Source organism: Oryza brachyantha, chromosome 3, assembly GCF_000231095.2.
Source record: "Oryza brachyantha chromosome 3, ObraRS2, whole genome shotgun sequence".
Taxonomy (NCBI): domain Eukaryota; kingdom Viridiplantae; phylum Streptophyta; class Magnoliopsida; order Poales; family Poaceae; genus Oryza; species Oryza brachyantha.
The window spans coordinates 24,179,850-24,202,498 of record NC_023165.2 but is presented as its reverse complement, the minus strand read 5'-3'; the positions used below and the strand labels follow the sequence as shown (position 1 = coordinate 24,202,498).

Genomic DNA, 22,649 nt, shown 5'->3' with positions numbered 1-22,649 from the left:
ATACGCCACACATGCACGTACTGGCTATAGAACCAATCGACAACACACAGGGATCGGAATTACGTACATGCCCATATGTGCCAGAATCGAAGAGCGAAATGGAGAGAGTGTAGCTGCCTAACAAGAGGAACGAGTTGTGATTTGCAAAACCGAAGCTTGATCGAGCTGTGAGTCAGCTATACATGGACCTGACCTGTCGCGGGTACTGCTCAATAGTTTGGACGGCAGGCCGGTTTTTCTCCGCGCTGTGCCCTGTGATGGAACAGGCCGGCTGCGTCACGACGACGGATTGGGTCACTGTAGCTGCTGCTGCTGCTGCTGCTGATGATGATGATAGCTTGGTATCCTCTGACTATGGTGTTTGGGACCTGGGACTTACCCTTGTCCTATCGAATGTTTATACGTTTATTATAAATAGTAAATATAGTCTATAAATAAAACTCATGCATAATTTTAGATTAATTTGTGAGACAAATCTAATGAGCCTAATTAATCCATGATTAGCCTATGTAATGCTACAGTAAACATGCTCTAATTATGAATTAATTAGGCTTTAAAAATTCGTCTAGCGGATTAGCACTCATTTATGAAATTAGTTTTTTTATTAGTCTATGTTTAATACTTTAAATTAGTGTCTAAACATTCGATGTGACATGGGCTAAAAAGTTTAGCCCCATCTAAACAAGCAGCCAAAGAACAATCAATGTGCCGCCGGGGCCAGGCCAATGATGTATGTAACGGAGTGAATGAGGGATGCGTCATGGATCGTGATGGGTTAAATGCGCGGGTTGTTTACCTGTCCGGCTGTCCCTCGATGAATCTTTTTTTTTTCTTTCCGATTATCTTTTCCTCGAACGTATAAAAAATTTGCACGTCAATATATTAGTCTTTTCCGATTATCTGATTTTATTATACATGTTTAAAAGTATAAATGATTGAATTAACTAATATATATTTATTTTAAAGAGATCACTTGAAAATTTTTATATAGAAAGTTTACACACAGCACACCATATAGAAGTTTGGGAAGCACAAACATAATAATCCAAAATAGACGATGAGAAAAGAACCTAGCATCTAGGATACGTGCACATATATATGACACTGTAACACGTGGAAAAATTTTGCATGGATCTCCAATTTCCCAACGGCATACAAACAAACCATTTCATTTTCTCGGTTTTCTAAATGGTGCAAATTTTACTAAACTTTCTCTGTGTGTGTATATGAGAAAAAAAAAACAACATTCAGTTGTTCATGAAAAAAAATGCCCTTAGAGGTAACGGAATAGATCCTCTGCAATTACAATTAAAATGTGCCTTTTCTAGTTTGATACTATTTTTTGTTATTTTGAACAATGACACAGTTTTCAAAATTTATATTGGATTATAATTCTCCTATATATATACACACACACACACCCCCCAAATAAGTGTTTAATTTTATTAAAGTACTATTTATGACACATCTATACATTGTCCTAATGTTTTCAAACTTAATATTTAAAATTATTAATAATTAAAGTTTTAAAATTTTGAGTACATACTTATTGAAGACAACAAGAATTATAGGACAGGATGTAGTAAGCCTAGAGGACGACAAGGGCTCAAAAGTCAGTGGCAGTGAATGCAGTGATGATCTATGTCTAGACTTCATGGATTGAAGTTAATCCACGCATAGATATTTTTATGCACGTTCAAAATTCTCTTCTTGTCCAAAAAAGAATAAACTCTTGACTTTGAATATGGACATATGTTCATCCATATTTGTAGTAAAAAAAGTTGATTTTTCTGAGATGAGGGTGTAATTGGTAAACGTATTTACCCTTTTGGTTTCCTAGAATTCTATAGCTTTCACAAATGTCCCACTACTGAATTGATTCGTAGCGAGGCCTAGCCCAATAGCATGCTCATAGTATGTGCAAAACTATATCATGATCAGAAAAACATAAAAATAGAATGCAATATCCATTAAATTTCTGAAATAATTAAAAATGCATAAAAAGTTTTAGAACTATATTTTCATGGATATATATGAGAAACACATGAATTTGTAGTTACAAGAGGAAGAAAACTTGAGCTACAACCTTATGCTTATTTTCCTCCAAACATATCTATATGATTGACCATTCCATAGGAAATTTTAAAGAAAATGGTATAATTCAATTCTTTATTTCAAACTTCTTCTTTGAATTTTTTCAATTGGATTAAAATCCTCCAATTTTTCTATATTTTACTACAGATCAAAGAGGGCCTAACTGGCGACCAGAAGTTTTTGCGGGTTGTTTCTTCGGGCGCTAGTACTTGCAAGCCACCACGAAGTTTGATTTTTAGAAATAATTAGAGGGTTCTTGTTGCTTTATTTTCTCGGGCTTCACTTTTGAACCATTAATGCCCTTTTGATATGTAAGAAAAACATAGAAAATATGAGTATTTCAATCCATTGAAAAAGAAAAAATGTAAAACGAGAATCATATCCTTTCCTTTGAGGTTTCTAAATGGACAATCCTATAGAGCTTTTGCATAAACGTTTGTAAGAGCTCAAACCTATTGCAAATTTTAGTGAGTCTAATCTCTCTCATTCGATTCATAATGTGTATTTAAATGATCAATTATACATTTTTCTATGCTTTATAGTTCTCTATTTGAACTTACTCCTTCCATCCTAAAATAAACCAAATTTTCACTTTTTACCTATAACGTTTAACTCTTCATCTTATCAAAAAAATTTATGATTAATATTTTTGTTTTATTAGATAGTAAATCATGAATTGGACTTAACATGTGACTAATTTTTTTTCAATTTCTTAAAAAATTTTAAATAAGACGAATGGTCAAACGCTAGAAACAGGAACTGAAGAGTTAGTTTACTGTGGGACGGAGGGAGTACAACCCATTAAAACCATGTGTTTTTCTTATTCTTATATTTATTTTTAGTCTTGCGTTTAAAAGGAACCCTAACAATAGGTCACCGCCATGAAAACGCCTTCCCAATATTAAGCTGTGTAAATAATATCAGACTCATAATAAAATTAACATGGCAATTTGCACTAATTGAGTGACATTACCAATGCAATACTGGTCAGTCTAGCTGGAGGATGGCAATAGGTATCGTGCAGGTAAAGGCAAAAAACAGTGCAGTTCACATCTGATAGGCGATAGCTTGCCACTAGAGGATAATATTATAATGCTAAATGATGCTGTGCCGTGTGCACAGTGGATGGTAGCCTGAGCTCTACGCATCAGCGGATCAGCCCATCTGGGGCTCAGAGATTGCTCCTTGCTAGCACACCACGTTCTGATATACAGTAGCACTCCGTCCGTTTTATAATATAAGATGTTTGATTTATTTGATTGTAATATTTGATTATTTATTTTATTTAAAAATTTAGTATATATATAAAAATGACAAGTTATGTTTAAAGTTCTTTTAATAATAAAGTGAGTTTCTATACTTTTCCAAGCAAAATAAATGATATTTTCATAATTTTTTGAATAACACAAATGGTCAAACATTACAAGAAAAAAGTCAAACATCTTATATTACGAAACGGAGTGAGTAGAAAATTAACAATGAAGAGCTGTACAGGATCCAAAATGTTAAGGCCAACTACACTGTTCTGTTCATGATCAAATGCCATGAGCCCTGAATATGCCATGAGTATACCTTTCCTCTGAAACAGATACAGATGTTGTCTGTTCGGTTTCTTCAGAAGCAATACTAGTAGCAAATAGTGGCAACTCTCTCTGTTATTTTTTTCTTGAACACCAGCGGCATATCTCATGGATATGCCCTCAATGCAAGAGCCCAAGTTGCAAAATGCAAAGCAGGACATGAACTGAAGCATTAGAGATGCTTTAAGCAACTTACTTGCATTGGAACTGTCCTTTTTGATATCATTAAATAAATATACGTAATGCCATCCGATTCCCATGCATATGACTAAGCTTTTGGGAATAAAGGGAGATCCTTTGTCAAGTGACTGGTATTTTTTTTTTCTATAGTTCACTTCTGTTGATTAAAACTTAGGTATCAATCTACCTTTTGTTAGGATGAAACAAATAATGTTATAACTTTACTGTAGATGTTACTAATATGAAACAATAGATTTTAACAGAGAAAACCAAGTCACTTAATTTATACTAGAGTCGAGTTATAGGTTTTTAGATTGCACAAATTTAATTAATCATTATGCAAGTTTACTTAACTAACAACTAAGAAAATTGGCTGTGTATACCCGTTTTGGATATATTTTTTTAATAAAAAAAGGTAAGAAAAATAAATTGGTGACAGACAAATAGCAAAACTACTTGTGAAAGAAAATTGTCCACAATGCAGATTTTCGTGAAATACACCAGTTTAATATCTACAATATTCTATTATCTTTGATATGAAAGACGTGCTTTTTTCTTATATTTGAAAAGAAAAACACACTAGATCTCCGAAAGGCTGAAATATTTAAGCTGGAGCCTGGATTCTTCCCTTTTAAAAACCTGAGAGATGTGACAGATCAAATAAACGGGGAGACACGATTAAAAAAAACCATCCAATGGACGTGCACGAGTTCATGTCATTGTGGCACATGGTGACAGACAACTTGTGAGCGGTCTTTTAAGTAAAACGGATCGACATTGTTGATTACTCCATTAGTTTTGTATGCAGCACATGCATGGTTAGCTAAGCAATGACAATCCCCGTTGCTTGCAACAACAAAAAGTATATGCTTAAAAGGTCTTGAAAGCAATTAGCGCCAGCAATTAGCATCACGACGAAACCAAGAGTGCCTCAGCACCGGATCCCTGATCTACAAGAATGACATGTCGACAATGAATCACATGCAGACAGTAGCTAGCATAACAACACAGCAGCACAAAGGACCCATGATTAGTTCTACAGAAATGTCAATCAACAAGGGAATAATCTAACAAAGTTGGCTAGAGAGAGACCTCGATGTATAATAATGGATATTGAGCGAGTGTTAGTAACTCGGTATAGAATTAGTCCCGTATTCTTTGGTTTCTAGTAGTAGTTGAACGTAAGATGTTTGATTTTCTTGTTGTAACGTTTAACCATTCGTTTTATTTAAAAATTTAGTATAAATATAAAAAATTACAAGTCAGGTTTAAAGTTCTTTTGATAATAAAGTGAGTCACAAGCAAAAGAAATAATATTTTCATAATTTTTTAATAAGACAAATAGTCAAATATTACAAGTAAAAAAGTAAAACATCTTACATCATGAAACGGAGGGAGTATTACACGTGACCTGAAAGCCAGGAGAAGCAGATTATTGAGAAAAAAAATCAATCTCAACTTCCTGAGGCCAATTCTATCACCATGCTCGACAACGTTTTCCACGTTGTAATTTACTCGGGGGACGAGCACATCACACAAGCCAATAATGTCACAAGGGACCAAGGGAAACACCTCCATAGAAAAAAAGGGACCAAATGAAAGATGATGGCAAGACAAAGGCAAGATGAAAGTGATATGAAGGTGACCAATAGCTTTCCATAATTTTTTTTGAAGGGGCAGAAATTGCAGTAGAAAGGACAGCTTTTGCTGGAGGGAGATGGACAGACCACATCTTATCTAGTTATCTGAAAGGCCCCATGCCCCCTTCCCTATGGACCATCATCTAGTTGCTGTCAATAATAAGGCCAATCCATGCTTCACTGTCTCAAAAATAATGGGGACGAGTCATTCATTCCTAGGTGCCCAATGAAATGGTACCCAAAAAAAGAACACTGTTTGTGTTCAGGAACAACCATACACAATTGATCTGAATTCATGAGACTGCTAATCCGCAAGCCGGCAAGGCAGACACAGCATGATACTTTGTCAAGTTAGCAGTAGCAAGAAAGCACATTTTCGTGCTGTCATTTTACTACCATTATAGAAAGTGGACGAAGTTGCTTTTGTCTCAGGGTTAAGTGATGGTTGAACATGGTGAGATGGTAAGCTCAATGTATGAGTCCTTCAACCTGCCAGGAATGAGGAAAATCTGATTATTCACCAAACAAGTAGCCCAAGGCAGGTTAAATAAATATAAATTCATGTATTTGGAAAACATTGCGCATCTATTGCACAGAAAGTGCTCAGCTATGCCCAATCCCAGATTCCCAGCAGATGATCCTTTGTTCTTTTATTTATTTTAGGGTGAGCTCCATTATTCAGAGAAATGATTCGTCTCAATTGCCAATGCTAAGTCAAACAACTGTAAATCTTATCGTGCATGAATGAAAATGAAGTAGCCAACATGCAGGAAAAATAGAAGGGGCCAATGGTAGCATAGATCATATGTAAGCCCAACTAAAAAGACCAGGTACCCAACAAGCAACACCCTACTCCTATGAACAATTTATTTTACACTTCCATAAGCATAGTAACATCACATAGAGTCAGATAACCTAGAAAAGGGAGTAGATCGAGTTTAAGAATTCTTTATCCCAGGCTTTGTTACAACCATCCCATTAATAGTTCTCCAGAAGACCAGAACACAACCCAGGAAGCCAGGAGTGAAGCTGATAAAGCAACATCCAATAACATTCCCCACCGCACCAATCTATAATTAGTCCGGAAGCTAAGTAGCTTTCAACCATCATCAGTCAGGTTACATGACAACCAGGACAATAAGAACTCACTTAGATTTCCATTTGATCTTCTTCCTTTTGGGCCCATACTTTCACTGTCTTATCGCTGTCAAGTCCTCCTGATGCAATCATGTTTTCATTGGGGTGGCATGACACGGCGATGACTGTGTCTGTATGACCTTCCAATTTCTGCAAAATCTTTCTTGTTTGAAGATCCCATATGTAGACACACTTATCCTCTGAGCCACTGACAATATACTTGCCATTGGTGATTGAAAATGCTGCTGGAATGCAGTATTTTGTGTTCACATGGCCAGTGTATGTCTTGAGAAATTTCCCAGCTGAAAAATTCCAGAGCCTCTGCATAAATAAACATTATGTTAGAAATGCTCTTGTGAGACAAAGTACATCTAAGTAGGCTGCAGACACCTGAACAAGCATCACAAATTCAATATTGATACGTCAGGTAAAAGACTTCCAGCAGGCAGCAGCTAATGCTAAAGTATCGATGCATTACATAAATCTATTTAGTTGCACATAAAATGGTTTAGTAATGTTGGGATTGGTGTCACGTAATCACTGTATAATATTTCAGTTGTACACAAAGGACTCTACTGAGTTAAGCAGCAAGAGTATATACATGTACACAGCAAGGCCTAAGAGCAATGCGCTCTGCTAAATGACACTACAATTTAGCCTCTTGAGACAATGTTAAACATGAGAACTTATTTTAGTTTATTTCCTTCGCCACAATTTGCAGAAATTACTGTTTAGGATATGGGTGTAGTACCCTTGCTGATAGTTGGCTCCAGTTTCTTGAGGAATGGTACTAAGAATTGACTCTAGAAACTGTGGATATTATCAGATGGTCAGGATTGTCTCTGTTATTACTGGAGGTTGCTCAGATTACTGGAAGGGCCTAGTATACTGTAAATCACTTAACAAATTAAAAAAACCAAGTGGGGATTCAGACACAGATGATACAAGAGGATCGGTCCAGTTTGATAACTGATAAGTTGCTTCAACCATTGTCAAAGCAGGGACAGGATCCTCAGGGGAGGTTCTCGAATAAGCACTAGAAAAGAAAAAACAGCTGCATGAAGTTTCCTCTTTCATGCAGGAAGATGTTTAACATTATATTTTAAGAAATAACTACATTTCAGAATATAAACAAAATGATATGTAAGAATAACAATAGTTGCAATTCACCGTGTCTGTAAGATGGCAATATGGTTAATTTTAAAAGTACCTGTATAACTGTCAGAATTTGAGAATGCACCAAGCAAGCATTTATAATTGTCTTTTACAATATTTCAGCACAGAGAAAGATATTAGTTAGATACAAATAAGCATCATATATAATTTGTGTATTACATATTGAATGCATTCTAGCCATGTTAAGATCATGGTAAGAGGTCAATACCAAACCACTGGCTCAAGTACATCATGAGGAAACCCAAATTGCACCTGCGGCTAGTCACTACTGCCATTTCTAGGTTTCCAGGCTCACTGGCACTACCTCAAGATTCCAGACAACACTACAAAACAATGCAGTTTCAAACTACTTGAAAGTCAAATTTTCTTTGACAACACACCAGTCTACTAAAGCAGCATCATTTGTAAGCATTGCAAGTACTACAACAACATAGAGATGGCACACATCTACACAACTGCAAGATCATGTGTGCATGTTGTGGCAGTGATGTTGTCGAATACTATTGATTTCATCCTACCTCCCTAAAAGATGCTCTTGTAGCATTACAAGGCTACAAGGACGTTTCATCTCCATATAGCCAACTTTTTCCAAGAACTACGATGTAGAGATCTATTTCCATATACCCAACTTTTTCGAAGAGCTAGGATGTAGTGATTCAACATGGACATGGTACCATGATCTTAAGATCAGATCACCTCGATGGCACCTCAAGGGATCCCAAAAAAGCATCATATGGCTCCAAGGCTACACATAACATAAAGGATTTAATTATCGGCCATCAATATATGACTGATATTAGAAGGCATAATGGCTATGACAAAAAGGCATTATAAGATCATAAGTATCATCTTAAACTCCACAAAGTAAGCTCCAACAAAGGAGCCCACTGTAAGCACTAAGGTCTTCTTTTACAATATGCCCACTTTGAAAATCAGCCAATACCATACTGCTATCAACCCCAAACTTCAACGACACTGCCCATGTAATCTCTAATTAAGCTCAGGTCAAAATGTTGGCATCTCAAGGGATTCCAAATATAGCATATAATCCCAAAGATCGAAAATGTAAAACAACATAATCTTAAATTAAAAATTACCGTCTTGACCCCAACAAGTCATACACGGCACCGACACGACAACAGTAGCTGACATAACATAACTAGTCAAAACAGATCCTATAAATACCCTCATTATGCCTTCATTTGCAGCCTTCTCACTGGACAAACAACAAGCCCTTAGTTTGCAGTCAATCCATTCTGGCAAGCACCCAATCGGCTGCTATCAACAACGAATTAATTTGTCTAGCACTCCAAATTTCCAATCCTATGACTGTTACTAATTTTAAGTTTCACATTCTGATCAAGCATAGAGCGAATATATTCACATAACACATGCATTTTTCACATGTGCTGCAAGTTGAGGGAACATTTTTGAATAACTCACCAGCTTGCTATCAAGAGTGGCCGCAAGCACGAACTTCCCGTTGGGCGAGAACTTGGCGAAGGACACCGGCGGGCTCTCGTCGTCGATGAGAGTCTTGATGCAGTGGCCGGTGGCGGAGTCCCATATGCGGCAGAGGCCGTCGTAGCTCCCGGACACAATCATGGCCCCGTCGCGGTTGAAGTCGACGGCGGTGACGGGCTCGGAGTGGGCCGGCAGCACGCGGAGGCACCTCCCCGACCTGACCTCCCACACGCGCACCGTCTCGTCAAAGGAGCCCGAGGCGAGCATGTTCCCGTGGGGGCTGAAGGCGACGCAGAAGGCGTAGTTGGTGTGTCCGGTCAGCGTCTTCATGAGGCGGGGCTCGCCGCCGTCGCCGAGGTCCCAGATGCGGACGGTGCGGTCGTCGGAGGCGGAGGCGATGAGGCGGCCGTCGGGGGAGAAGGCGAGGTCGGACACCCCCTCCCCGTGCCCCGCGAGCTCCGCGACGGGGGAGAGGTCGGAGGTGCTCCAGACGCGGAGCAGCTTGTCGGCGGACGCCGACGCGAGGAGGCGGCCGTCCGGGGAGAACTTGACGGCGGACACCGCGCGGCGGTGCCCCGCCAGCGTCGCGCGCAGCGCATACCCCGGGCTGTCCTCCTCCGCCGCCATTGCCGCCCCCACACCGGAGATGGAGATGGGGAGAGGGTTTGGGGTTTTGGAATTCCGGCGAGTGGGAAAATCCCTCGTCTCCCTCCTCCTCCGTGACGGCTCGGTGGAGCGGCCGCCGAGAAATTTAACTTTTTTTTTTTTTTCGCATCTCTTACGAATGACGAAAACAGATCTGCCACCATAAATCTATGATATGGGACCATCATGAGTCTATGACAGATAAGTCTAGTGACAAATTTGTTATAAAAATCGTGGCAAAAACCCGCCTTCGGTGAGTTCGGGTGGGTGGGTACTCGCGGGCCGTGGTTTAGTGGGCCCTACGGCCCATGAAAGCCCAGTGCCCCATACAAGAGCAGAGTACCGGAGCCTCGGGAGAAACCCTCCCCGAGGTTCTCCCCCCCCCCCCCCCCGTCCGGCCGCCCGTCCGCCCTCCGCCGCCGCCGCTGCGGCGGCCTCAAGACTTAGGTAAAGCCCCTTTATCTCCGTTGTTGTACCTGCTCTGCTCATGCGCGTTGTGTATGCTGCGTCTAGTATCGCCGATATCCGTGCGATTGATGGATTAATCGGAATTTTACACGGTCGTTTTCGGTTGATCATGTTATTAGTTGGTCAGGAAAACATCTGTCCCTCGTGTTGATTACAGTCCATGCAAGCGGGTGGTGGAAAAGTGTGCTTCTATTGATTGCCATATTACTGACAAAATGCTCACCGTTTTGCAATGGCTTAAAAAATGGACTACTCATGTCCCTATATGGTTCAAAACAAACAATATGACCTTTTGTGTCAAGTATGTTATTCATTCTTTGTTACAATAGAACTTTATAGTGTTTGCACATGTTAATTGTGAGATGAACTTGTTCGTTACATATATACACAAATATCTTAGACTTTCCATGTTATGGTGATTTTAAAAAAGGCACATAAGTAGAGTCTAACAGATAAAAATCCTGTATGTAAGACTGTAGTATTAGAATGTTCCAGGAGCAATCCATAAAAAGATGAAGTGCGGGTGGCAGGCGGGTTGCAGATTCATTAGCACCACTCCATTTTTTTTATAGGAGTATAGAACTATAGACAAAGAGGGAGAGTTGGCCTATGATATGTGCAACAAGTTCTATATTATCTCTCAGTAGGCTGTTACTGGTGCTCAGGGTTATATGCAATCTATTTTTATTTTTGTTTTTGTTTGTGGTATCTTGTTACGTTGTGTTACTTGTGCCTTGAGTTGCACAAATAAATTGGAGGTTCCATTTTGTCTAATATTTTTAAGATTTACCGGATTATGCCTGGGGATTTAAGTTGCAGAGTGGTGTATACTACGGTTTGGTGCTTTGTGAAATTTGTTCTCTATTATTTTCAGTGCAATGGATTCCAATTATCTTATTTCTGAAATTCTTTGCAAATTTTTCCTGTTATCCTGTATTGATTTCATTTCATTGTTTTTTTTATTACAGAAAGTAATCTGAAATATCAACAAAATGGTGCAATACAATTTCAAGCGAATCAACGTTGTTCCTCCTGGGAAGGATTTCATTGACATCATCTTGTCCCGCACCCAGAGGCAAACACCAACTGTGGTCCACAAGGGATATTCTATCTCCCGCATTCGGCAGTTTTATATGCGGAAGGTTAAGTATACCCAGTCAAACATCTATGAAAAGCTCTCCACCGTCATTGATGAGTTCCCAAGGCTGGATGACATCCATCCTTTCTATGGTGATCTCCTTCATGTTCTGTACAATAAAGATCACTACAAACTTGCCTTAGGCCAGATCAACACTGCCCGAAATATCATTGCAAAGATAGCCAAGGACTGCTTGAGGCTACTCAAATATGGAGACTCACTGTACCGGTGCAAGTGCCTGAAGGTTGCTGCACTAGGTCGCATGTGTACTGTCATTAAGCGGATCAGTCCTAGTTTGGCATATCTGGAGCAGATCAGGCAGCACATGGCGAGGCTTCCATCTATAGACCCAAACACCCGGACTTTGTTGATCTGTGGCTATCCAAATGTTGGGAAGAGCTATTTCATGAACAAGATCACAAGAGCAGATGTAGATGTCCAGCCTTATGCTTTCACAACAAAGTCCCTGTTCGTTGGTCATGCAGATTACAAGTATTTGCGCTACCAAGTGATTGACACTTCAGGAATCCTTGATCGGCCTTTTGAGGACAGGAACATCATAGAAATGTGTAGTATCACTGCTCTTGTCCATTTGAGGGCTGTTGTGCTATTCTTCTTGGACATCTCTGGGTCTTGTGGGTACAGTATTGCTCAGCAAGCTGCACTCTTCCACAGTATTAAGTCCTTGTTTATGAATAAGCCTCTAGTCATTGTGTGCAATAAGACAGACTTGCAGCCTCTTGAAAAGCTGTCTGAGGAGGACATGAAGCTGGTAATGGAGATGAAGGCAGAGGCTACGAAGACCATAGCTCATGGTGGAGAACCTAATGAAGAGGGTGTTTTGTTGACTATGAGTACTTTGACAGAAGAGGGTGTGATAGCTGTGAAAAATGCTGCATGTGAGAGGCTTCTTGATCAAAGGGTGGAAATCAAGATGAAATCAAAGAAGATCAATGACTGCCTAAATAGGTTTCATGTTGCTATGCCAAAGCCTCGTGATGACAAGGAGAGGCCTCCTTGCATCCCTCAGGCTGTTCTAGAGCTCGAGCAAATGCTGCTGCTGCAAAGGAAAAGAAGAAATTGGAAAGAAAACTAGAGAAGGACCTAGAGAATGAGAATGGAGGTGCTGGGGTCCATTCTGTCAGTCTCAAGAAGCATTACATGTTGGCCAATGATGAATGGAAGGAAGATATTCTGCATGAGATATTGGATGGGCATAATGTTGCTGATTTTCTGGATCCAGATATACTGCAGAGGTGTGAAGAGTTGGAGAGAGAGGAGGGTCTTCGCCTTGAAGAGGAAGCTGCACATGAAGCTTTCCAGATTGATGGCCATGAATTAACTGAAGAGCAGCGTGAAATCTTGGGTAAGATTAGAAAGAAGAAGGCATTGCTCATCCAGGAACATAGAATGAAGAAGAGAACTGCAGAAAGCAGTCCTATTGTTCCTAGAAAGTTTGACAAGGACAGAAAATTCACAACTGATAGAATGGGCCGACAACTTTCATCCATGGGTTTTGATCCTACTGCAGCTTTGGACCGAGCCCGCAGTCAGTCTAGAGGTCGCAAGCGTGAGAGGTCACTGAGCAGAGCTGGAATTGATGGTGACGATATGGATATAGATGGCCAGCAATCCAAGAAGTTGCGAGCAATGTCAAGGCCTAGGTCTAGGTCGAAATCAAGAGCACCCGAGGAAGTTGTTCCTGGAGAAGGGTTCAGGGACTCTGCTCAGAAGAAGAAGGCAATTAAGAAAGCTAAGGACTCCGTGAAGAACAGGAACAAGGAAGCTCGTCGGGGAGAGGCAGATCGTGTCATCCCAACTTTAAAACCAAAGCATCTATTCTCTGGAAAACGTTCTATAGGCAAGACGAGCAGCCGATAGGTAAATCACCACTGTTACCTGGCATCACCGGTTTCAGGTTGATGCATGGATGTTGAACACTATATTATCTATTCTTATTTTGGGTTAATTAGATCTATGTCATTATAGCTTTCATAGTTTTTCAACCCTACTATTTTGGGCTGATATCAAACTCATTTTCTACTCATTTTATAGGAAGAGCAGTATCATTGCAGTTTCCGTATATGAGAAACTGGGTGGGGGAAGGCCTCGTTATCCAATCTGCAGGACTTGTTCGACTCCATTTTCTATATTGAAGTGTGGTGGGATGCTGTGTATCACGTTTCATCCTCTGTTGAGACATAGTTTTGGTAGCTTATGTTGGTGCTTTACGCTACAATATTACGTCTGTTTAGTATTATTAGTGGTGGAGTGGTTTAATTTCGTTATATGTTACCATGATTAAAATCTTGTCATGGTGACGTTGTTGTTGTTATATTCCAGTCATAGTTGGCTGTCCCGGTATTACTGTTTGAGATGCGATGCTGCTTGTTGAACTGGAGCATCTTCCTTGACTAACCTATTAGGATTATGTGCATGCATTTGAGCAGTTTGCTCGATATGTTTCTGGTACAGTAGTCATGATATGTCCATAGCCTGTACTTCACCTGCAGCTTTTACAAACTAATTGCTGCTACATATGACGCTTATACACATGAAGAATGGAGAAAAAAACTGGCATGGTAAAATTGCCAAGATACCATTGTAGCTATGTATGCGCTAGAGTTTTGATTCTATGATGTAATACATGAATAAGACAGACAGCATTCTGTTTCTCCTTTCTAATCCGGCATCAAATTTCTTGGCTGTCAAGTAATAATAGCAAAGCCTGAACTTGACTGGATGCAACTGGCATTACCAGCAGCTACACTAAACTAAGAGTGATTGTTTGGTTTTTCACGAAAACGTTAAACGGTGTATTTAAAAATAAAAAATATTTGTAAATAAAACTTTATATATATATATATATATATATATATAATTAGAGATCTAAAAGCCAAGGCTAAAAATAAACAACGCTTAAAAATCCCTTAAAATCTACTCTAAATTAAGTTTGAAAAAATAAATATTAACTTATAAATATAAGCATAAGTGAAAAGACTTTGCAGTAGGTGGCTGTGTAACCAAAACCACACTTAACTGCAAGTACCATGAATTTTGTTGCTCATGACTGCAAGTTAAAACGGTTTGTTAACCATGGAGCTCCTCAGTTTGTTTTACAGAAAATGATTGTTTCATCTCTGCCACGCTGCCACCGGGGTGAATAAAAATGCTTGTTTATTTTTGCATATTGGCTTTATGTGCAGCTTTAGCCTTTGTTCCTGAGAGAGAGAGAAAAAAAAAAAGGTTGTAGCTTTGTACTGGGGTGGCGGTATCTATACACCTATAAAAAGGAGTAGTGGTGGTGACAGTAAATAAAAATTTGATAACACATCATAAAATCCATAGCAAGACACGGGTATTTAACTAGTTAGAAAGAAACGCATTTCATCAACTTAACACGGCCCATACACAATAGTACCAAGTACTGACATGATTTTTTTAAACCAATACCACCAGTCCAAATAAGTGCACCATGTTTTGCTACAACATTCATTTCATATTATAAGACATTTTAGCTTTATCTAGATTTATTCATAGATCAATTAATATGTTTTATACGTGTCCCGATTCATTGACATCGATATGAATTTAGGGAGATCTAGAACATCTGATTATATAAAATAGAGGTAATACGAGTAAAGAATATAATATCCATAAAATTTGTTGCACTTCTTGTTTCTACGGGGATATTTACCTTAATTTGATTTATACGTGGATATTCATTTAGATATGTTTGTTTCTTAGTTTAAATGATAATTTGCAAAATTTAGAATGAATGTAGGCAAGTAGCTGGGGCAGCAGACTCGAGTACAGAATTATACAAAAACATCTAGAGATTTATTCATTACGAATTTCCAATAAGGTAGCATGTGTTGATGTGAGGTGTGTCCATGTAAAAACAAAAGGCGGGAAAAAAAAATCTCATGAAAAGCAGCACCAATGATTCATCTCAACATTCTTCTGCACAGAGGCAGTGTAAATTGTCAGTCTACACGTCAGTTCGTCATGTCAAGATACCTAGCCATTTCTCTACCGAGGTAATGCTACGGGTACAGGGAGGTAATGCAATATACTTCAGGCATTAAGTTCTTCAGTCATCATCGACCGCCGCATCATCTTCATCGTCAGGGAGTTCTATGTCGTCATTATCAAGTGGTGGTCCTGTCTGGGAGGAGCTTGGCTCATTCCTATCGACCCCTGTCGCCAAAAGGTTGAATACTCAGAAACTACCACTAAGGATATATCTAAAGGAAGATCTGGGGTGTTATATACCATATTTTCGCTAAGTATAACTAATGTGAAATCAGTAACGGAATCAATTTGAGCAAGGATAAGTCAAAGTATTGATTGTATGATTAGAAATGCATTGGTTTTTAACTACCTCAGACCCTGCTGATTTGCTGAACCAACCATAGTCCATAGACCATACATAGGAAATGTTTTACCAGTTCTAGGCTCCGCGCTTATGAAGTCCAGTTAAATATAGCCATAAGCATTTATCAGACATACCATAAGAATTCGATGAGTCCAGCAGATACGGGAGATCTAGAAGCTGCAGAAAATACTCAGTTTGTGGATTCCTGCAATGAACTGTGTAACACAGGAGAGCAGCTTAAAGCACGTTCAGAAGATTCATAAAAGAAACGAGAAGCTAAGTTGGGTCAGGTTTAAGTAAAACATTTCTTGCAAAAAAAAACTTTTGAGTTATCACATGGATTATAAGAAAATGGTTGGAGTTGTTGTTCTAGTCTCTAACTTTCTGTGCAATCGCCACTGGTTGAATGTGAACTGCAATGTAACACAAAACTAATGGAGTGCCGTGCAGTTTGTCCTAACTACTACTTTTGAGAGAAGTGGCATATCTCTGACAAAGTTAGGATGTGTATATCAAAGCTCACCTGCTATGGAGGGATTGGATGCTTGAGAGGCTGGCTGGACAAAATCAATAGGCTTAGCCCCTCTAGCATTTAACTTGTCCCTAATCCACTGCAGGTCATCTTGAGTGTCAACCTGTTCATCCCTGTAAAACAAAACAATTAAAAAGCTCTGAATTTAGTATTTTTAGATATTTTCAAAAGACTGACTGCACGCTAAAGAACAAAAGACATTATACGCGGCTAAGCACTGACCGCATTATAAATGGCATTCGAGTTAAGGGGAAAACACTGTTGAATTTCCGTGTTATTGCGAGCCATTCTTCATCATACCGGATCTCATGTGGTCCTGGACCGGATGGAATGTCTATCACCTAAAAATGGATTGGCAAGTTCTCAGAAACAAATGTGTACAGCAAAGTGCAAAACTTATTACAAGGATAAAGCATAAAACTGAAACAGGTAATAAGGGCACCTGGAGAAAGCCCCGCCAAGGAAGGCATTTATCAAGGGCAAGAAACTTAGTTGTAGGTCCATCCTCCCCGTGTTGGATGACAGCTGGAAACTTGCAATGAAGATGAGCTGAAAACCAGTATGGCGGTTTTAGTTTGTTTAGTAGTTTTGCTGCAGGTTCGCTGCCTAGCGTTCTCCTTTTGACCTGAAATAATAAAGAAAATCATGAATATAATGATATAATGATGCACACACAGTCCTGGAAGTTATGTGTTAGGGAAGCCTGAAACTTGTCTTGTGTAAGAAAGTTGGTTAAACATTATTGTGTAAGAAAGTGGGTTAAACATTATGCATGGAGAATAAGACTACAACCTCATAACAACAGTCAGACTACTGCTATACAGTGTCAGGCTGTCAGCATACAAGGTTTGGTGCATTGAGGATTGGCTTTCCACATATGAATGTTTTTCAAGACTCTGAATAAAAGCAGATCTCCAGCTGGAATGAGAACGAGGTGGAAGCCGGTAAGAGAGTGGAGGTGAAACTGTGTAAGTCAGAGCCAGAAAGCAGAAGTGGCAGCCAGATTCTGAACGGAAGGAAGCTTGGAATGGAACTGACCAGTGTAATCTCATTGCACCATGACTATTAAGGCCGCGTTCGGCAGCAAAGGTGTAAGTTAACTTATGTCTGACACACAAAACGTAGTAATAGATTAGTACATGATTAATTAATTATTAATTATTAAAAAAATATAAAATAGATTAATATGATTTTTTAAAACAACTTTCTTATAGAAATTTTTTGCAAAAAATACACCGTTTAGCAGTTTGGAAAGCATGCGTGTGGAAAACGAGGAAGATAAGTTAACTAAGGGGGGCATGCCGAACGCGGCCTAAGAAATGTATTGAAAGGATGTAAGAATGCCAAAAGCATTTTGCATTATACATAAAGCTGTCATTAATCTCATTGGTTTATGAATTTGAAAATACAATATGCACAGTATCTTAGCTCAAAAAGATTACTTTACTGAGGTGTTTTCATATGGTTAATGCAGGAGATCATTCTCATAGTTCAATTAGGTTATAGCAAAATGTTGTTTCAATGCTTACTCTCTAATGTAAAGGCAATTTTGTAAGGAAGATGGCATTACCTCTTCTTCGAAGAATCTTTTCTCCTGAATAAGCTTCTGCCAGTTTCCATACTCAGTAATGCCCAGAGGCCAATCATGTGACATAAATATATCTAGAGGCTCCTTCACATGCATTAACTTGAGAACATCGTAATGCCTAACATGGTACACTGACCTTATAGTGCTTTCATTGTATGGGGGCCTCTCATAGTGTCCTGCATAAGAAACATAAGTTTAAAATACTGTAATCAGAGTTTAATGGTGTGTACCTCCACAGTTTAGGACATGTTTTCATTAGACTTCTACTCTTTAAACATGTTTCAGATATAAAAGTTGAAAAATATCACAAGTTATCCCAAGAAAAATTATCAATAAACTTGCCTAAGTGATAATGTTGTTGCTTATATATTCCTGATAGTCCACCAATTCGAATGTTTCCAAACTTAACAACACCAGCAAACCCCAAAAAGTAGATGTTGGGTGCTGCCCATCCTCCATAATACCTGTCAATCATTTGACCACAACAAAAGTAGCAGGAATAAATGAGCAAAAATGATACATCAATAGTACAAACAATTAGAGTCAAATATATTGTGTAGCTCCACAAAGCCAATAAGGGCGACATTTTTTATCCCCTTCATGTATATATTTCGTAACAAAAAGTATTTTCATCCAAAAGAAAGTTTTAATTTCAAGAAAGTTTCATTCAGCATTAAACTTCATGCAATTCCTAGGTAGATCATTAGACATGTGTAATCCAACTCAATAATATGCTACAGAAAAGCTTACAACACAGACCAACCAATTTCTTCACTCCCACTCAATTACTTGTCATCAAGTGGAAGTGAATATACCCTAAGCGCTCAAGCCAAGAGAGACCAAAATTTTGTATTGCAAGAGGTGCATCAAACATATATTAAAAAGACTCACAGTTCCCATAAATAATTGGATGCTTCATGGTTTCCACCTATGAAGATTGTTGGGTATGGAGCAACAGCTTGTCCTGAGTAGTACTTCCAAAATGAATTCATATGACGATACTTTTGTGGGACATTGACACACTGTAAATCATTGTTGTTCCTAACGGCCTGCATCAAAAGGTGAGGTATATGTTAACACGTAGCAGAATACTACCGAACATTGGCAGAGCATGAGCATAACATGGGAGATCATTAGCTAATATTATCCACTTTCGTACATATTCATAGTAAATACTCCTTCCATTTCGTTATACCCGTCATCAAGCACTATCCATATTTAAATTTTGATTATTTGTCTTTTTTGAAAAACTTCTCTAAATATGTAAATATATGCCATGTTATCAAAGTATATTACATACTAAACATAAAAAATAAATTTTTATTTATTATAATCTAATCATTTAAAAAATATTAGTGGTCAAAGTTGCAACAATATCAGTCAAGGAACTGTTGGAGTATTAGAAAGCAAGTGCTTCATCTCACAGACATGGTTGGAGTAGAGGAGAAGTATTAAGATTTAACATTTTATTTGATTAGAAGAGAATTAACACTACTTTGGTGGTCCTATCAGTTCGAGTAAACCACCAACTAAAGTACTAAACAACTACTACTCCCAAATCCCAACCATGTTGAGCACAATAAATGGTAATTTTCACAAAACGCAAAACTACATGAACCTCTGTCCAGTAGGAATCGCACCAATTACGCAAACCTCCCACATAAGCAAGAGAAAAAGAGAAAAAGAACCGCAGCAAAAACGACAAGCGCGCAGCGAACCGCGGCCTGCTCACCTGGAAGTCGCCGCAGCAGAGGAGGAGGTCGATCTTGACGCCGTCAGCCTGCTCGAGCTCGCGCAGCGTGTCGTAAACCTTGTCCAGCTCCCCGTGCATGCACCCCTCCACCGCGATCTGCGCCAGCGCCACCCACCCAGGCATTACGTCGAGCACATGGCAGGCAGAGGAGCCCCCGCCAGAAACCGAGAGGCGAGAACGCGTCCGCGAGCGAAAGGAAAAAAGGAAGAGAACAGAAGAGGCGCCTCCTCCTCACCCACCTTCATGGCGATCGGGGGCGACTGCGCTAGCCGGCGGCGAGGTGGGCAGGCAGCCGAGGAGGGGGCGTGATGAGCGAGCGACTCGGAGCTCTGCCGCCGCGCGCCGCGACGGAGGAAGCGGAGTCTCGACGGACGGGTCAAACGTGGGCCACGTGGCCACTACGCCGGTAATAGTAGCCTGAATTCCGGCCCGTCCATTCGATAGTAAGGCCCATAAGAACAGGGCCGTTTGGGCCTGCCTTTGCTTTTTCAGCCCAACACTGATCTTTTGGTGACAGAAAGCCTACTACAGAGATGGGCACGGGTCGAGCTGATGAGGCGATGAGTACTTTATTTTAAACTTCGGCTGTGTTATTCTATATATTAATTACTCTCCGTTTTTTCACTTGAGTTTGCGTGCATATTCGGCATATATCTTTTTAAAAAATTCTATATAAAATTGACGTGCACGTTTGGTATATTTAAAAAATTATATAAAAGATTATTGCCTTGTATCTCTATAATACAGTTTTCAAACTTATAGTAATTAATTTTATTATTTATACTATTAAATACTATAAAAAATTTAATAATATTTTATCATTCGTCTTTCATCGAAAACAACAGAACAACACAGCTTATAACGAACCACAGATTATGCACGGAACTATTCGTGCCCATCCCTGAAGCCCACCATATTTGCCAACTCGATCGATCAAATGCTGTTCTTTTCGGTTCCATTTGCAACCGACTCTGATGATTTCTTTAGCTGTAGCGATTCTTCCGTCACAGAGACACATCCATCCAAGCGAGCCAACAGCGACTCAGCAAGAGTGAAAAATCATCGACGAACTCATTGCCATCGCCGCCGGCAAGTGTATGCCAGGTCCAAGAACTCGCGGAGGGCAGGATTGCGCAGAATCGGAGGAAGAAAAAACTCGTAAGGGGAATCGATGCAGCATGTACATGAACAGAGCAACAATACAGGGTTCGTAGTACGTACTAGCACATTAGCAGCAGCAGCGGCAGCACTACCAGGTGTGATTATCTACATGAGTATATATGCAAAGTGCTAGAGCTAATTGGATTTGCATTTGGATCTTCACGAGGACCAGCAGCTGAGCCGGAGCGCCTCCTCGAACCTGCTCTCCAGCGTGGCCGCCTCTGCGTCGCCCTCGCCGACGCCTCGCCTGGCCTCTCCCGTCTTCCGCGCCGCTTCCGGCGTCTTCGCCTCCGTCGACCGCCGCGCGAGGAGGGACAGCGCGCTGCTCAGGCTGACCCGGACGCGACCGCCGGCGGCCGCAGCGCCATTGCTCTCCACCTCCTCCTTGACGCGGCTGGGCGGCGCCGGCGCCGCGACCGCGGGCCTGTGCAGCTGGTGGTAGCTCAGGAAGAGCATCGACGCGGTCGGGGCCATTGCTCTCGCTTCGAATCCTCGGGCTGGGGCGGCAGAATCGCAGGTGGATTATATTGGTGCGTTCTTGATTAGTTGCGGACGAATGGTGAAACGCCGGGGGCGCGCGGGGTTTCCTATTTATGCAGGCGAAAGCTCTCCCCCTCTTCATTCCGCTTATGCTTTATCGTTACATACAATTTTTTAAAAAAGATTAATTATGTGTTTATATCGTATGTATTTTATTTTTAGTAGTTGGTTTAAAATTATTAAGAACATATATATTATTAATAAATTATTTTTTGTTTATAAATATATTGTATAGTATTTTTTGCTAGAAAAGTGAAATAATCATCCGGAATCCGTGTGAAAAATAGAGAACGGGTTACGGCGGGCGGGCGGCGTGTGCCCGAGGTTTTGGAGGAAACCAGTGGGCTATCTGCCAATTTCGGAGTCTGGGCGTGGTTGGTTGGTGACACTACTCGCTTCGCTACTTGCAATTTCGCAAATCCGTGGGAAGAGGCCCAGGAGACTGGGTGCGCAGCCGCAACGTTTCGGCTTTTCCGGGAGGCTGCTGAATTGTTGGTTTCTCGTGGTCACTAGTAGTATCTTTTGCCAATTTCTAATGTGCATGTGAGGTTTGGGTTTGAGCAAGATCAGAAACGCTCTCTCTCTCAAGCCGTTTCCTAAAAGTGGATAAGGCTTGTGCAGCCCCACTACTCATCCGTGTGCCTGTGCGTGCGAAACGCAAACGGGGGATGCAACGCCAGTTGCCGTTCCTACGCCGGCACGTGCCACCACACGCCGCCCTTTCTCCGATCCTGACTATTTTTTTTAACCTGTGGTTCGCGGGAGGAGGAGGAGGAGGGGCAGACGCGCCGCCGCAGGCCCGCACACGAGGCGATGGGTGGTCAGCTCCGGCGTGTGCCGAGCCCACGCCCTCCGAAAGCGCCACGGGCGCGCGAAGAGGTGGAAATCGCGGTCAGATGCAGCCGAAACCGCGACGGTGACCGTGACAGACGCTGATGGACGTGTCAGGGGTGGTACTCTCAGCTTTTTTTTTCCTCCTTACATCTAATATTTGACAGTGATTAAAATTATTAAATATAGACTATTAATAAAACCTACCTCATATTTAGACTATTTCATAAGACGAACCTATTGAGCCTAATTAGTCCATGATTAGCAAACGTGATGCTATAGTAAATATTTGCTAATCGTAGATTAATTAAGCTTAAAAAATTTGTCTAATGAAATAGACTTCA

General features: G+C 40.3%; 4 protein-coding genes across 4 annotated transcripts; 1 reads left to right on the top strand and 3 right to left on the bottom strand.

Moving 5' to 3' along the window:
• Window positions 1-5,710: 5,710 nt before the first annotated feature.
• On the bottom strand, window positions 5,711-10,035 carry LOC102722754 (COMPASS-like H3K4 histone methylase component WDR5A). Its single transcript, XM_006650460.3, has 3 exons — window positions 9,251-10,035; window positions 6,644-6,952; window positions 5,711-5,983 (listed from the first exon to the last, which is right to left on the bottom strand). The coding sequence occupies exons 1-2, from the start codon at window positions 9,896-9,898 to the stop codon at window positions 6,644-6,646; spliced, it is 957 nt and encodes a 318-aa protein (XP_006650523.3). The 5' UTR covers window positions 9,899-10,035; the 3' UTR covers window positions 5,711-5,983.
• Window positions 10,036-11,376: 1,341 nt separating this feature from the next.
• Window positions 11,377-13,598, top strand: LOC102722477 (nucleolar GTP-binding protein 1-like). The gene is given in 3 exon segments (XM_015835172.1): window positions 11,377-12,559; window positions 12,562-13,440; window positions 13,578-13,598. Coding segments are annotated over 2 exon segments (2,025 nt in total). The 3' UTR covers window positions 13,404-13,440; window positions 13,578-13,598.
• A 1,766-nt stretch (window positions 13,599-15,364) lies between these two features.
• On the bottom strand, window positions 15,365-20,136 carry LOC102721260 (lariat debranching enzyme). Its single transcript, XM_006651702.3, has 10 exons — window positions 20,013-20,136; window positions 19,753-19,869; window positions 18,912-19,069; window positions 18,363-18,484; window positions 18,003-18,196; window positions 16,875-17,057; window positions 16,655-16,773; window positions 16,424-16,545; window positions 16,035-16,115; window positions 15,365-15,722 (listed from the first exon to the last, which is right to left on the bottom strand). Exons 1-10 carry the CDS (start codon window positions 20,016-20,018, stop codon window positions 15,616-15,618), a joined length of 1,209 nt encoding a protein of 402 aa, XP_006651765.2. The 5' UTR covers window positions 20,019-20,136; the 3' UTR covers window positions 15,365-15,615.
• Window positions 20,137-20,941: 805 nt separating this feature from the next.
• On the bottom strand, window positions 20,942-21,408 carry LOC102722198. Its single transcript, XM_006650459.2, has one exon. The coding sequence runs from the start codon at window positions 21,406-21,408 to the stop codon at window positions 21,094-21,096; it is 315 nt and encodes a 104-aa protein (XP_006650522.1). The 3' UTR covers window positions 20,942-21,093.
• Window positions 21,409-22,649: the final 1,241 nt, after the last annotated feature.